Source organism: Stegastes partitus, unplaced genomic scaffold (genome assembly GCF_000690725.1).
Source record: "Stegastes partitus isolate 25-593 unplaced genomic scaffold, Stegastes_partitus-1.0.2 Scaffold1578, whole genome shotgun sequence".
Classification (NCBI taxonomy): domain Eukaryota; kingdom Metazoa; phylum Chordata; class Actinopteri; family Pomacentridae; genus Stegastes; species Stegastes partitus.
The window spans coordinates 144307-160777 of NW_007579309.1; the positions used below are offsets into that span (position 1 = coordinate 144307).

At 41.0% G+C, this 16471-nt stretch overlaps 2 protein-coding genes across 2 annotated transcripts in view; both read right to left on the minus strand.

The window, feature by feature from the left end:
• The window catches only part of LOC103371401 (tripartite motif-containing protein 16-like), a 32663-nt gene that overhangs the window by 8096 nt on the left and 8096 nt on the right, over positions 1 to 16471 (minus strand). The window contains exons 7-9 of the mRNA XM_008300713.1: positions 16183 to 16469; positions 15918 to 16091; positions 15295 to 15474 (exon numbers count right to left, since the gene is read on the minus strand). Coding sequence (XP_008298935.1) covers positions 15295 to 15474; positions 15918 to 16091; positions 16183 to 16469 — 641 coding nt within the window. The remainder of the gene's footprint in view (positions 1 to 15294; positions 15475 to 15917; positions 16092 to 16182; positions 16470 to 16471) is intronic.
• LOC103371398 (stonustoxin subunit alpha-like) lies at positions 7589 to 10959 on the minus strand. Its single transcript, XM_008300710.1, has 2 exons — positions 10938 to 10959; positions 7589 to 9498 (listed from the first exon to the last, which is right to left on the minus strand). Exons 1-2 carry the CDS (start codon positions 10957 to 10959, stop codon positions 8951 to 8953), a joined length of 570 nt encoding a protein of 189 aa, XP_008298932.1. The 3' UTR covers positions 7589 to 8950.

Sequence of the window (16471 nt, forward strand, 5' to 3'; positions counted from 1 at the left end):
AAGTCAAACATCAATCTATTGCATCAAGAGACAAAATGCAAAATAAGAAATCTTTAATTCTTACACTTTATAGTATGACTGGTATCCATCTTTGAACACAGTCGGTTGATCCATTGAGTGGTCACTCTTCATGGAAACACAGCTGGGTTCAGGAGAGTCTGGGGGCTGCTCATAGATCCTAATAGAAACACACCCAAAATGAATATTAATAGAACACTCATCATCTCAATTAACTTCTCTTTAGATAATTTTCTGAAATAGTATAATCCAGAGTCAGGATCCATATAAACATTTCCAAAGAGAGAGTTTTCCACATTTATGTGCATGTCATCTTCTGTAACATACATTTACTTCATTTAGTATCTTAAGTTCAAGTGAGTAAAAGGTTTTATTTCTATTTTTCAGTTTGTTATACCAGAAAACTAAATGAACACAAATTAAACAATCATATTTTTTTTAAGTAAAAATTTCATTCAGAACTTATTGTAGTATTTTGTACTTAGTTTTTATTTTCTAATAATGTTGTACTGCTTGAATGCTACTTTTCTAGTCTGTGGAGAAGCATTATTGGAAGATTTTCATTGTATTTTCTACAATGTACTTTGCTATTTTTGACTGGTTTCAGGAATTCCATGTTTTATTGCCATACATACAAACAATTATGGCAACCATCAACCAACACAACCAGTGTCTGAAAGAAATAAATGTGTTTATGTGAAGGTTGGCAAATACATAAAGCCTACAGTGTAGAGTAAACCCTATTCACACAGACAAATGTCTCAATTTGAACTGTAACCAGCATTTGTAAGATAAGGGGAGATCCATTTGCTCAGTCTGTGAAATTATGATGTCAGCTTTTAATATTAATAATATCTCTGTGTTTGTGAATGAAATTCATTTGTTTGAGTATGAAAGCCTTACCTTTCATCAGAAGAACTGTGTCTCTCTCGGAAGACATGAGGTTGATATATTGAGTGGTCATTCTTCATGGAAACACCACTGAGCTCAGGTGAGTCTGGTGTCTGATAGATCCTGATAGAAACACAAAAATGATTATTTAAAGCTTAAGAGAAAATCACCAATATAAAAGTACCATCATGTACCTCTATAATATACTTGTAGAATGTATACTGATTAACATAAAGACCTCCTGCCCAATGCACTGTTGGTCCTTCTTGTGCCACCAAGAAAACTTCAGAGTCCTGAACTCTGCCAGACCTCTAAAAGGGGCCCTGAGGTATCAGGCTCTAAGATATGAGAGTAGAGGTGGAGTTTCCATGGATCAGACATGTTCCATTATATCCTCCAACATCCTGTAGCTGGTTCCTGGTCTATATACTGGCTGTATATCCAACATACTCACTACAAGAGCAGTTTGTTTACCGTCTAATAAATCCAAATCCCATCTTGCAGTATTGTTAAAAGATAATCAGGATTGTTCACATCGTCTCTAATGCATTTGCTCGAGCATTCTGTTCTTACACTTCATCAGTGTAGTGGGGTCTCTCTTTGAAGACAGTAGGTCCATACATGGAGTTGTCACTCTTCATGGAAACAGTCCTAGGTTTAGGAGAGACTGCTCTCTGCTTGTGGACCCTAATAGAAAAAGTGAAAATTACATTTTCATTTTGCCTAATTAGGCTGACAAGACATAAAAAACAACAACAACAACAACCCCAAAACACTCTAACCACTCTTCCCAAACCTAGAATTCAACTCCAAACTGCCACATTCTTTAGCATAGACTCAAGTAAACAGTTTCCATCAACACAAGCCTGAACAGCAGTGAAAAAATAACTAGTTTCAAGAAACGCACGCAGATCATGAACAAATCCATTCCATGTGGCCACTGCCAAAATGTTATCAAGCCTAAAATATCTGTAATTAATTCTCACATAGTACTGATCTGGAATGAGGATCCCTCCTGGAGTCAGGCATGGGATGGGGAGCTCTCCAGCAAGCTTCTGGTGGCTAAGCCTTGCCCTGTGGGTCTCAGTCGAACACAGCCCAAAAGGACAACTTGGGGCCCAGTGGGCCCACCACCTGTGGAGCTGGACATTTGGGATGTGTACTATGCCAACTGGGCAGCAGCCATGAGTGGGCAGCTAAGTGAAGAGAAACCTAGACGGTGTGATTGGTAGGAACGGCCTGCCTGATCTGAACCTGAGTTGTGTTCTCTTATTGGACTTCTCTGCTAGTCATGGATTGGCCATAATGAACACCATGTTTAAGCATAGGGTGGCTCATACATGTACCTGGTACCAGAGCGTCTTAGGCCAAAGGTCAATGATCAAATTTACAATCATGTCTTTCGACCTGTGGCTGTGTGTCTTGTACACTTGGATAGAGAGGGTGCAGAGCTGTCAACTGATCACCACCTGGTGGTGATTTGGTTTCCAATAATTAAATGAAATGAAATGAAAAATACTTTATTCATCCCAGAAGGGAAATTCAATCTTGTAAAAGCTCACTTTTTTTTTTTTTTTTTTAAATCAATAGCAGTGAAGGCTGCAGGACAGACCTGGTAAACCCTAACGTGTCGTGAGAGTGAACTGGGAACATCTGGCGGAGGCCCTTCTCTGTGGGATCTTTAACTCCCAACTCCAGAGGAGCTTCTCCTGTATCCCAGGGAAGGTTGGGGACATGGAATCTGAGTGGACCATTGTCAAAGCCTCCATTGCAGAAGTGATCGTTAGGAGCTGCGTTCAGATAGTCACTGGTGCCTGTTGTGGCGGCTACTTGAGAACCTGTTGGTGGACACCAGCAGTGAAAATTTACTCTAGGATGCTGGAAGGGAGGCTCTGACCGATTGTAGAACCTCGGATTCAGGAGGAGCAATAAGGATGTCGTCCTGACCGTGGAACAGTGGACCAGCTCTTTACCCTTGCAGAGCTACTGAAGGTGTCATAGGAATTCGACCAAGTGGTCCTCATGTGCTTTGCAAATTGGAAAAGGTATATGATTATTTCCCTTGGGGGCCTGGTAGGGGGTGCTGCGGGAGTATGGGGTACCAGGATAATTGTCATGAGCCATTTAGTCCTTGTACAACTAAAGTGAGAGCTATGTACACATTCTCTGCACCAAGTCAAACACGTTTCTCAGGGATGTTGGACTCTAAAGGATTTCTGCTCAGCAGCCGTTGTTTTAAATGTACTTTATACTGTAAATATCAATAACTAATGTTAATGCAAAATACTGTGGTTTGCAGTTTTGCATCTGTTAATTGTATCTTCTCACTTGTTTTGTTGCCTTCTGGGTATCCTGTTTTTGCTGGGTCTGTCAAAAACACTTTTGTTGTTTTGTTTATAAGTGCTTTATAGGTAAGTTATTCTTCTTCCAAGAGTGACAGAAACTATGACAGAGACTTTTGATGAGGACAGATGGGTCATGAATACATCAAATCACTTGATGACTTTGCAGTTATAACTGTGAAAATTGACACATCACTGCTTTACAGTTTATGTACATAGCCTTGAGTCATCTTAGATTTTGTACTTTAAAAGTCATTTGTGGTGCTCCCCTCTTTGCCCCTCCCTTAAACTAGGCTCAGACACCATCACATGAGTTGTGCACAATAAGAGACCCAGTCATATTAAATTCTCACCTTTTAACAGTTGAGTAGTGTCTCTCTTTGAAGACAGCAGGTTGATCCATTGAGTTGTCGCTCGTCATGGAAACACAGCTTGGTCCAGGTGAGTTTGGTGTCTGATAGATCCTGATAAAAACACAAAACTGATTATTTAAAGCTTAAGAGAGTCATCAATATAGCAGGAAATATCATGTACTTTTATGATAGACTTGAATAGTGTATGTGCATGTTCCTGTTGCCATTAAAACAGCTCTTATGTTCTGAGGTCTGGACTCTACTCCTGAAGGAGTCCTGTGATATCAGGCTCCAAGACGTTAGGCTGCAGTTGGAGCTGCCATGAAGCAGACATGTTGCTCTATAACACCCTGAGGTCCTGGTCTGTCAGTTGCAATCAGGAGCTAGTCGCCACTGCTGACTGACAGGATTGTGTTCTTACTCTTCATCAGATGAGTAGTGACTCTCTTTGAAGGCAGTAGGTCGAGACATTGACGGGTAACTCTTCATGGAAACACAGCTGGGTTCAGGAGAGTCAGTCACCCGCTGACGAATCCTGATAGAAAATTCAAAACTGATAAACATTTGAGACCAAGAGTACATCATCTGTGTTGGATGTTCAAGTACATTTTACAGTAAGTAACAGTTAGAGATGTTCATCTCACCTCTGAGCTTTGCTCTGGTTCTCATGTTCCCCCCACAGAGTGGTTTTAGAGGGAGGGACTCCCTCCTCTCTGTCCTCACACTGATCCATAGCAGAGCCACACCTTCACACAAACACAACAACATTCACATCACACAACACAATAATTGTCATTACTGTCACTGACATGGCACAAATATTCAGGATTCTCCAGCAATCCCCAAATGTAGTAATGCCTCTACAGATTTCTGCTTTATTTTTATCATTAAACTGATGTAATGTCAAATGTGTGCTTCCAAATTGGTCATCTGTTATTAGCTGACGAACAGAGTGCAATTTGTAAAAATATGTATGCTGAATAAATTAAGGTCTGTTTTTCATTATCTGCATGTGTCATTAAATAATTATCAGACAGACAGAGAACATTCAGGATGACTCTCTTTGTGTTCCTGTGTGGACGGCTGAGGGACCCTCAGGGGCCACAGAGTTTCTTTATACTTGGGGCTGTTCAGGTCAATCTAGAAAACATTTACATCCTTGTTGGGAAAGTACAGACACAAACTGCAAAATGTGCTGCAGAGAAAACAAATCTGTCTCAGTGTGTTATCAACAAGCTGATCCAAGCTGTCAAACCAGTTCTGACATTTTTCAATTAAGTTCAAGATCAGATCACAATGAAACTGCAGGTTTTTTTCCCCCCAGTAACCACGAACAGTGATACGAGTAAATCATCCAACATTCATTGTACTTTAACTCACATATAAACTCTACAGCAAATTTGAAACACATGTATTAAGACAGCCGATCAGGATCAAGACAGACTCCTACAGGTCAGTCAGTGATACGACACAATGTGAACATCTGATTAAAACTGACTCTGCTGTGTTAAAATTACAATTCAACAATACATAAAAAAATCAATTATCTGCAACCTTATAATCTATTATTATAATCTAGTATTTTTCAGTGATCTATTTAAATCATCCAACAATTATTTTAAGAATATTTGATCTGCAAGAATAAAAAGATACACTGAAGCAACAAATCTCCACCAGGAAGCTTTTGTACTGAGTCAGTCTAATGCACCACAGCATGATTACAGTGATCCCGTTCATCAGACATGTACAGATTCCTCTGGTAGAATTCTCACCTGCTCAACTCACTTCAGATCGACTTCAGACACTTTCCACCTTTGTGTGTTGAGGAAACATTCAGAGAGAAGAAGCTGCTCATTGTCCGTCGTCAGTCCTGCCGTCTGTGTGCAATTAATGTGAGGAAACCGTCACATCCTCATAACTGCAGAGTCCAAATCTAAGAAAAGTCATCAGACTGATGTCAGATACTGTTTAACATGTGGCAGGTTTCCAGCAGTCAGATGAATCTGTTTCCTTGTTCTTCTTACTTATCTGCCTCATATGATCCATCTGTAACTGTGTCTGATAACATTTTCAAAATGTAATGACTTCGTACGTTGATTAATTTGTCAGTCATAAAGGTCACAGATGTAGTTCTATCAACTGTCCACTAGTTAGTGCTAGTGGGCAGTTTAAAGAACTACATATCTGTGGCCAAATTCACAAACATCCTGAGGCCTGAAGTCACCAAAACCTGCTCACAGTCAGTCAGATCCTGCAGGTGATTTACCACTTTACACAAGCATTCTGAAAAAATTCTGCAATACCGACTTAATGGTGCATTCAGTTGACTCACTGACAAGTCAAAGCAATCAGTAAATGCAGATGGTTTGCACAGTTATGTACAAATAAACTTTTTTTTTCTTGCTTTTTTTAAAAATGTTGATTTTATGTTTCTGTCTTATTTCACCTGAGAATTAGCTCAAATGGTAGCAGGGTCAGGACTGCATGGTGGCTCAATGGTTAGCAGCTAGAAGACCCCGGTTCAGGTCACGGTGAGGACACCCGGGATCTTTCTGCGTGGAGTTTGCATGTTCTCCCCGTGCAGCGTGGGTTCTCTCCGGGTTCTCCGGCTTCCTCCCACAAGGTCCAAAACCATGTTGAAGTTAATTGGTGATTCTAAATTGTCTGTAGGTGTTCAATGTGAGTGTGCTTGGTTGCCTGTCTCTAAGTGTAGCCCTGTGATAGACTGGTGACCTGTTCAGGGTGTCCCCTGCCTTCACCCTGAGTCAGCTGGGGTAGACTCCAGCCCCCCATGACCCTAGTGAGGATTAAATGTTGTATAGATAATGGATGGATGGATCCGTGCACATCGTCATGCCTCTGTAGCCGTGACTGGCCTTCCATATGGGTGGAACAGCGATGTTATCTGACCTTGATAAATATTTGTCATGGACTTGGGTTTTGGTTTCTGGATTTATTTTGTTTTTGTCATTTATTCTTTTGTTTTTCTTTCTGAGTTTCCTGCATCTGTTTGTTTGTCGGTGTAGGTTTCATGTGCCTTTTCAGTTACTTCCTGTTTCATTTTGAAATTGCAGTCACTTGTGTTTTTACTTCTGTTCTTTGTACATCTTTTTCCTCCCTTTTGTTTGCTCTGATGAGTTTGACCTGTGTTTCGTCACCCCAGTCAGTTTCAGTATTTAAATAGTCTTGTCTTTTCTTGTCTTTGTCAGTTTGTTCTGTTCTTTACCCAGTTTACGTCTCTCATGTCAGACCTCCTGTTCACTGGCCTGTGTCCTTCTGCTTTGTGCATTTAGTTTTTATTTATTTATTTTTAAAAACTCTTTTATGTCTCTTTTTTTATTGCTTCAGTTAACAACTGATCAAGTCCAACACACCTATTCTATTCAACATCTCAGCTACCTTTGACACTTTCTACCATAGCGTCATCTTCACCTGCCATGCACTACAAAACCTGTCAAATAAGGGATACTCTAAAGCTTAGTGCTTGTGCTGTTTCTTTTCAGCATCAGTGTGTTTCCATTTGGACACATAATGAGCCATGTCAATGATACATTCATCAACTCCTTGTAGGACAAGAAACATAAAACGCAGCATGCTCAGAAGTCATGGCTGTGGCATCCAAGCTTGTATTCTGAATAGTTTGTGATTTGCTCCCACTGACCGCTGATTACTTTGTCTTTCCTCAGAGGTCCATAATGTGGGTGTCGCCTTTGTTTACCACGTTACATATGAATCATGCTGAAAATCCATCGCCAAGTCTGATTCCTTCCACCTGAGGAACTTTTCCAGACCCTCATTCATGCATTGATTACATCTTGTCTGAATCAGACGCTGTGCTCTTCAGAGCCTCACAGAGCCTTCAGTGCTGCTGAGTTCATTCTGTTCATTTCTGAGTTACCTGAAAGGTGCTTAACATCAGCATTTCTATTGTTACTGCCACGTCTGCTGCTGCTATAAGTGACAATTATTGTGACAATAAGTGAATTACTGGCTTCATCTTTTTATTGTTCTCACTTGGGAAAGTTGTTTTTATCACATAGCAAAACAGAGAAAATCATAGCAAAAACAAGACAGATATTTACTATATATATGAAAATCTTATATTTACGATGCCCGACGAAATAAATTCCAGAGAAAAACAGATATAAAAATAAAATAATTTTAATTTCATCTACTTGATCAGTTATCTTCACTTTTAACAGTTTCTTAAATGCTGAATACCCAGTTACTGACAAATATTATTTAAATAACACAAGAATTAAGCACACTTTATACCGTTTTATATATTTATATATACATATATACATTTATATCGTGCAGTGACACTGAAGAACCAAACAGGAACCCAAACCCAGGGTCGACTGGTTCATTGAATGTGGTGTTGAAGGTGTGGAGGTGGATCAGAGGGTCAGAGGTGCTGTGTTTGAGTCTAGTGTGGAGAACTACCAGAGTGCAGTTGATGTTAAACTGCCCTATTTCATGTAAACTTATCAAATCATGTTTTCCCAACTATGTGTAGTTTCTCCTTGCATGTGTTCAAATGGACACAAAACTGTATAATATGCTCACGGACCACATACACAATATACAGTCCATGGACAGTTGCCATGTTTCAGGTAAAGTCTGCTAAATATCAAATACATTGGCATTAAACCAACTAATGGTAGCTTAGTAGCTGCGTGTTGTAGTAGGTGTTTTATTCAGCAGTGCTGGGTGTACAACGTCACGTTACTATAAAATAGGAGACTTGGAGGCTGCAGATGGATCCTTCTGGACTCTTTTGGCTCTCAAATGGCTCTTCATTTGGTACCAATTCCAGCTTTGATGATTCAGTTAAATTTAGCAATATTTTATACTTCATCCAATAATTTCCACAACATCATTCTTTTACAGTTGTTTTGTATAAAAACATGAATGTAAAACAATCAAACAGTGTTACACACGTGTATTAAATGATGTCCGTCATCACTCATGACTGGTCACATGACACATCAACACAACATTCAGTCTGTGCAATAAGCTACATGTGGCTGATCAGGATGGCAAAAAGACCATCCTTTTACTCTGTCTCGTATTAACAAAAAAAGACAAAGAGAAAAAGAGATTTGTTCTCAGACAGGAGCTAACTCCCATCGTTCACAGAGTGATCATAGTCCACTTTTTTGCAATCAACACATCATTAGTAAAAACTACCTACTCTGCTCAAAATTACCTTTGGTTCATCCAGATACTTTTGCATAACAAAAGCACAGTGCCAGCCTTCCTGATCAGTTATTCAGTTTGCTAGTGTCACAGGCTATAGTGTGAATGAGCTCTCGTTTGGATTAAAAGGGCATTCTTCAGTCATCATTGTGACTCTGCAGCAGTCTCTGGACATATAGTCACTGAACCAGTCCAGACTCTAAACCCAGGATACAGAGGTCCAGTGAATGTGGTGCTGAAGGTGTGGAGGAGGATCAGTTTATTAGAGGAGACTCTGTAGAAGGACAGAGTGCCAGCAGGACAGTCCAGATAAACTGCTACTCTGTGAGAGATGGAGGAGGGAGGGAGAGGAGTGATCGTCTCTGTGTTGTTGTGCCAGACAGAGTAACAATCATCAGAGCAGCTCAGACACCAGGACTGATTGTTCCCTCCAAACCTGGAGGTCCTGCTGTATCCCTTCCTCCTGATCATGATGTAAGACACTGCTATATCAACCTTTCCTCTCCACTCGACCTCCCAGTATCGGCGCCCAGTCAGACCATTTCTACACAGCAGCTGACAGAAGGTATCAAATCTTTCTCGATGATCAGGATACGGCTGCTGCTCGTCCACTGTTTCCACTCTCTTGTTGTTGTCAGACAGTTCGAGGTTTCTGTGTGCTGACTTTGGATCCAGAGTGATTTTACAGGCATCTGATGAAGAATGAACAGACAATAATAAAGCAGTTTATCATCTAATGCAACGGACAGGTTTATTATTTGTTGATCTATAAGTAGAGTGACTATTTAAAGGTTATTAGAAGACGCATGCTAATGATATCTTGTTAAGTCAGATCTGGGAGTGAATCACATTTCAATTACATATCTGATCTCCTGTTAACCCTGTTTATACCTGACTGATCGTTTGTCAACTGCTGATCTCAGTTTTCTTCATGGCAGACTACAGATAAAGGTGCCTCTGAAACTGTTCTGTAACATTACAGTCTGGCCATGATGAGCTAAGCAGACAATATAACCGGCGCTGATCAAGTGTTCTCCAGGCCTGGTTTTCAACAAGCCATGGCCAGTCATGGTGCGCTGCTTAATCAGCACGATCGTTTGATTAAATCTTTAGTTGAGAGTAATATTGCTTTGATATCTCAAGTTTCTCAATTAACAGGTAAAGTTACTGCCCTATCAAATCAGCTGTCAGCTTCACCTAGCGGTATTCAGGCTGCAGCTTCTCCTCTTGATGCTACTGCTAATGTTAATTTGGTTCTGATGCAGGTAATACACGAGCAATTTGTACCACTACCCGAGTACTATGGTGGGGATCTGGGTATGTGAGAGGCTTTTGTTCATTTCGTTAGTCTTCAATTTACAACCTTTGTCGTATGCCACAGAAAAAGCTAAGATAGCACATCTAGTTAGTCTGTTAGAGGGGCCTGCAAGAGATTGGGGAACTGTAGCTTGGGAGAGACAGTTGGATGTGTGTTCATCTTATTCTCTGTTTTCCTCCGAAATGAAGAAAGTTTTTGACAACCCAGTCCGAAGAAGAGATGCTGGGGATCGCTTCTCCATTCCTAACCGCTGAGAGCGGTTGGAACGAGGCCGCACTCCAGGGTGCATTCTACAAAGACATAAATGAAGTTTTGAAGGATGAGCTCGCCACCAGAGATGACACGGCTGACCTGGATGCCCTCATCTCCCTAACCATCCAGTTAGATAACCGCATTCGTGAACGACAGATGGAGCGGAGTCAGTGCCTTACCATCACCTCTGGCTGCCAGCCCAGTATACCTTCCACGCCACTTTTGGTAACTCATCTGTCAGAACCAGAATCTGAGCCCATGCAGATCGGATGAGCGCAGTTAACTCAGCAGGAAAAAGACCAGAGGCGTGCCACTAATGCATGCATGCACAGACCACTTCACCGCTCGCTGTCCTAAACGGCTGGCAAAAGAGCCGGCTCATTCTGGGGGAATTATGGGAGAAATATGGATGAGCCAAACCTCTTCTGAAGAGAACTTTTTGAATAAACTACTAGCTGAGCGGCTACAGTGTCCCACCATACCACTTGAAACATCTCTAGAAACCTGTGCATTAAATGGCCTGTCCCTGTGCTAGGTTCAAAGACAGATTGTGCCCGTCACCTTGGTTTTTGCTGGTAACCATTGTGAAAACATTTTCTTTCACATGTTTGACCGTTGCAATCATTCTGAGGTGTTAGGATTTTCCTGGCTAAAGAAGCACAACCCTCAAATCGACTGGTATAAAGAAGAAGTGAGTTCTTGAAGCCCCCAGTTCTATACCACCTGCTTGCAATCTGCCCTAACGCCAGCTAATTCTACTGTGAAACCCCCCCGCTAAACCCACTGATCTATTGAAGATACCCCCAGAATACCATGACCTGGCTCCAGTTTTCAGTAAAGAAGATGCCCTGACCTTGCCACCCCATAGACCGTATGACTGTGCCATTGAGCTTTTGCCTGGAGCCACTTTACTCTGTAGCCGCCTGTATAACTTGTCAAAACCTGAGTAGACTGCCATGGAGACGTACATCCGTGACTCCTTGGCCACCAGAATTATCCGCCTTTCTTTTTCTCCTGTCGGCGTGGGATTTTTCTTTGTCGATGAGAAGGACAAGACACTCTGTGAGGCGTAGCGAGCTGAAGTCCGACTGTGAAACTTTTTGTAAAACGTCTAAATTAGCTGTTGAACTAAAATGAGGACAGATTTAGCAGCTTATTTCTCGCCTCAAGTGGTCTCAGAAATACTTTTCAATGAACTGTTTTTGCAATAAATGTTTGCGACTGAGCTTAACCATGTTAATTCGACACCTCTACAGGACTGGCTTCTGGTGAAAGTAAAGTGCCACTCGTGACCCACCAGTGATACGCCTATCAAGCATGTGATATTGGGAAACAGCGCGTTGTCTTGCATGTAAAACGACCCCGTAAACATGTACCATTATGCCGTATCAGTGTTCTGTAGCGTACGTGCATTACATAATCAATTCAATTCAATTCAATTTTATTTGTATAGCGCATATTTACAACAACAAGTCATCTCATAGCGCTTCACAAAGGCAGAAACAGAAACACCCAACAATCCAAAACATTTGGATTCCCTATAAGCTTCAGCAGTCCGCAACAGTGGGAAGGAACCGAAAACCCCCACAGGGGAAAAAAAACCTCCGACAGAACCAGGCTCAGGGAGGGACAGCCATCTGCCTCCACCGGTTGGGTGAGAGTGGGATGAATTATACAATTTAGTTTACAGTTAAATAAGTATACTCAGCTGAAGTCGCGAGTATTCCTGCTGTTCCTAGACTTTCCTAGCTTGACGTTACCAAATCCTGGTAGGTTCCGTATCTATAAATTGCTCCTAGTCTCTTGTCCTACCTTGGCTTCAATCTACAGTCACATTTCATACTTCTGATTTCATCATTTTCACACGATAGAGAAGTTAAACTGCCATGCTGACATCTTGTAGCAAATCTTTCAAGATTCTGGCCACTGGGGATCTCAAGCATATCCTTTCTACGTCAAGCTCATGCTCACCTCAGGGCAGAAAAAAATGCTCATAACTCAGAGAGTTGGTACAACATCTAAGAATAATCCCCATACTGAATCTCCTCCTCATCGAACTTGATTACATCCATCCCAGACAAGCTTTATCTGACAATTTCTACACTCATCCCTTTCCATGAAAGTTAAATAAAATGTTTGGTGCTACACTAAGAACATGAGGAAGTTGTGCCCAAACATTGTTAGCTCCAGACTGACATGGCTCAATGCTTTGCTGAAGCAACCAGTTCTATTTCACCAAAGTACATGATTCCCTTTTTAATTTGCTAAAAAATTTTTATCCTCCTCACTCAGTCGAGGTACAAACAAGCTGCTTGAAATGCATGGAACTGCAGTTATTCTAGAGGTACAAAATGCAGTTTACTTAGCTATCTCAAAATCAACTTAGCTTGGATTATCCCTTCTGTCATATCTGCACTAATGAAATACATTTATTATGGTCTCTCATACAGTGGTCTAGTGCAATATTATCAGACTGCTTTGCAGTTCTGTAGAGAGTAAACGTACGATGGCATGTCTATAAAATAAACTTATTCAAAGTGGAAGAACCTACTCTTGGACTCATACAGCCTTCCTAATTCAAAACTGCTAAACATCTGATCCAGGTACCACATGCATCCTATGAAATCAAAATGGAGAAAAAAAAGCCAAATACATGTTGTATAGATGCTATATATAGACTTACAGTTCCTCAGACCAGGAGTTAGTTTTAACTCTTCACCTTTGTCCACTCTAGAAAATTAAACACAAACAGACAAGCACAATCTTTGTTAAAATGGAAAAATTGCTATTTTTTTCTTAATGATGTTCAGTGCAACAAGAGTCCTAACTGCTGTCTTTAAAGGTACCAGTATACTTCAGATGATCTTCTTGTTTGATGGTCACCTTCAGAAACATCTCTCCTCACATCTTTTGTTGGAACAGGGGGCCCAGAATCCAACAGTTTTTATAATAAAATGCAAAATGACTGTCATACCCACTTAGTTAGTAATTAAGTGGAAATATGAAAAAGGAGTCTAGCCTTTTTTCTAATGAAACCATTCATGTCTATTGCTTGCACCGCACAACAGTGGCATGCCACTGCACCGAACAAAGCACAAACACAGCTTGCCACAGTCAATGTTCACATTTGTTGAACTTTGACCCCTGTGCGCTGTGACTTATGACGGCGTGGCTAATAAAAATGAGGCATGGAGGACAAAGTGGACAAAAATCCAGTGCTGTGTGTGTCTGAATTCCCCAAATTATATGACACAACTTTGCAGTTGTATTGAGACTTGGGGGGGAGAAAAGTTTATACAATCGTAAGGACAGTGCTTCAGGTCTTCACCTTAATATGTAAAGTGCAATGAGATGATATGTTGTGAAGTGGAGCCTTATCGGTGTCCCAAAGCCGTCTATATGCAGAGAACTGACGCTGCGATTGCTGCTTAGCCAGGTTTCGGTGAATGCCAAAATTGCAGCAGTCCTGTATTCATGTGTATGCGCCTAGTTAGAAGTTGAAAACAGACGTGGGGGGCGCCACTGAGTAATGGAGGAATAAAACGTGTTTCTTAAAGGTCCGTCAGCTAAATCCTTTAAAAATCACTTTCAAAGGCCAACATCCATGTGACTTTTACACCACAGGAGTGTAATAACTCTGTGAATCCCCTGGCTTTGAAACTGACCGTCTACCTCAACATGAGGAAAGGAAAAATTAAGAAACTTAAAACGGCTGTAGTAGGCCCCGACCAAGCACCGGCCTCACTTGAAGCAGAAACAGTGAATGCATCCAGCGAGGACGATGAGGACCCACCAAACCTTACTGTACTGGCTGCTGTTACAGCGCTCAGAGGTGAAATGACCAAAATGAAAGAGGATATATGCGGGAATTTGGACAGACGCATTGAGCGAGTGTACAATGACTTGAGAGACGAGATAATGACGGCAAACAGTGTCGTCAATGCATCCATTGCTACTCTTGAAGCTACATGCCAACCTCTACAAGTAAAAGTTACTGATTTGGAGGAAGCCGCAACCTCCCATTCAGATAGCATTAGCCAGCTAGAGCGACAAATGGTTAACAGTCTATCATTGATGAATGCTTAAGCATACCCACAAAGAAAGACAAATTTATTTCAGACATATACAATAAATTATTAGCAATTACTTCTCCCTCTTCTAATAATTACAAAAGCAGTTGGGAAAAAGATGTAGGCATCCAAATTCCTGATGACATCTGGGAAGAATCACTTGAACATATACACTCCTGTTCCAATAACGCTAGACACTGTTTAATACAGTTCAAAATCATTCATAGACTCCACTACTCTAAGAAAAAAATTCACAGTATTTTTTTCAAATACCTCATCAACGTGAGATAAATGTCAGTCCTTTGATGCAACTCTGTTCCATGCATTTTTCTCCTGTCCTAAGATTCTCACACACTGGTCCAAGGCTTTTAATACTCTGTCAAAAATTCTCAATTTTACACTGTCACCGGAACCCTTATTAACCATCCTTGGAACATCAGCAATATACAGGAATCTGACTCTGGCACAACAAAAAAATCATTTCCTACTCTCTTATAACTGCAAAAAATTACTCTTGATGTCATGGAAAGGACCAACAGTACCCAATGCCAAGGTTGGCTAAGAGAACTGTCTAATACATCACATTTGGAGAAAATAAGATATACACTGAAAGATAATGTGTCACAATTTCAAAACATCTTGCAACCTTTTGTAGATTTTTTACAATCTGTTTTCAGCCAAAACAACTTTGCACTATATCTAATTTCTGAGTTTCAAAGTTCATGCATTTTTTGCATTTGTGGAAGTCATCTGTACACTCTGTATGAATCATTGTTTTCAGGAATGTCACACCTTTAGGTCATTGCTGTTATCACTGAACGATGTGAGAGCTTAATGTCTGTCCATACCTGAGAGCATCAAGTCTCCAATTAGGGTCCACCACTCCAGCACAAAGCAGTTTTACTCCAAACTCCTGCAGCTGCAGGTTGTTGTTCCTCAGGTCCAACTCTATTAGATGGGAGGGGTTGGACCTCAGAGCTGAAGCCAGAGAAGCACAACCTTCTTCTGTGACCAGACAATCTGACAGCCTACACACACACACACACACACACACACACACACACACACACACACACACACACACACACATGGTTTTGTCACAGTTAAGCAAACACCTATCTATATCATTTTGCATCAGCTCAATGCATAAATGTATGCAGACATAAAGGGGTTTATTTGTTGTTCAGGCCAAATATTACAAAGGGGAAGGAATAGGGTGGTTTAAGTATTTCTAGAAACTGCTAATTTCTTGAATCTTCACACAGTTTCTAGAGCATACAGAGAAAGGGCCCACAGGTACTTGCATGGTCAGTTTCATTAACACTCTTCCACTGTCAGCTAAGAACAATAAAACTGGCCAGTGTCCAGTCATCATATAAGGACCATTTCCAGCAGGATAATGTTGTGTGATATCACAACGGACATATCAATCATTTGCTATTAATTTGAAAACACATAGCTGTATTCTGACCTGAGAGTTTCCAGTTCACAGTGAGGACTCTTCAATCCATCAGAAAGCAGCTTCACTCCTGAATCCCGCAGGTCGTTGTTACTCAGGTCCAGATCTCTCAGACTAGAGGACTGAGAGCTGAGAACTGAGGACAGAGCTTCACAGCTTCTCTCTGTGAGGTTACAGCTGCTTAGCCTGAGGAAAAAATAAAAAGGACTATGAGCAAAGTGTTTAATTCATCATGTACAAATAAAACATGTCTGAAATGATTCATTAATCCACCTACAGAGCTTTGTTGGAGGCTTTGACCACTGGCAGCAGCCTCAGAAGAGCCTCCTCTGAAGCAGAGTATTTCTTCAGGTCAAACACGACCAGATGTTCTTCTGATGACAGCAAGATGAAGACCAGAGCTGACCACTGAGCAGGAGACAGTTCATCTGTGGAGAGACTTCCTGATCTCAGGGACTGTTGGATCTCCTCCACTAGAGAACGATCATTCAGTTCATTCAGACAGTGGAACAGATTGATGCTTCTCTCTGCAGACAGATTCTCACTGAGCTTCTTCTTGATGTACT

Coding starts and splice junctions, on each gene's coding strand:
- LOC103371398 (XM_008300710.1), bottom strand. CDS start 10,959: ATGGTTACCAGCAAAAACCAAG. Junction 9,499..10,937: donor GGTTACCAGCAAAAACCAAG/GTGACGGGCACA, acceptor ATTCTTCATCAG/ATGCCTGTAAAATCACTCTG.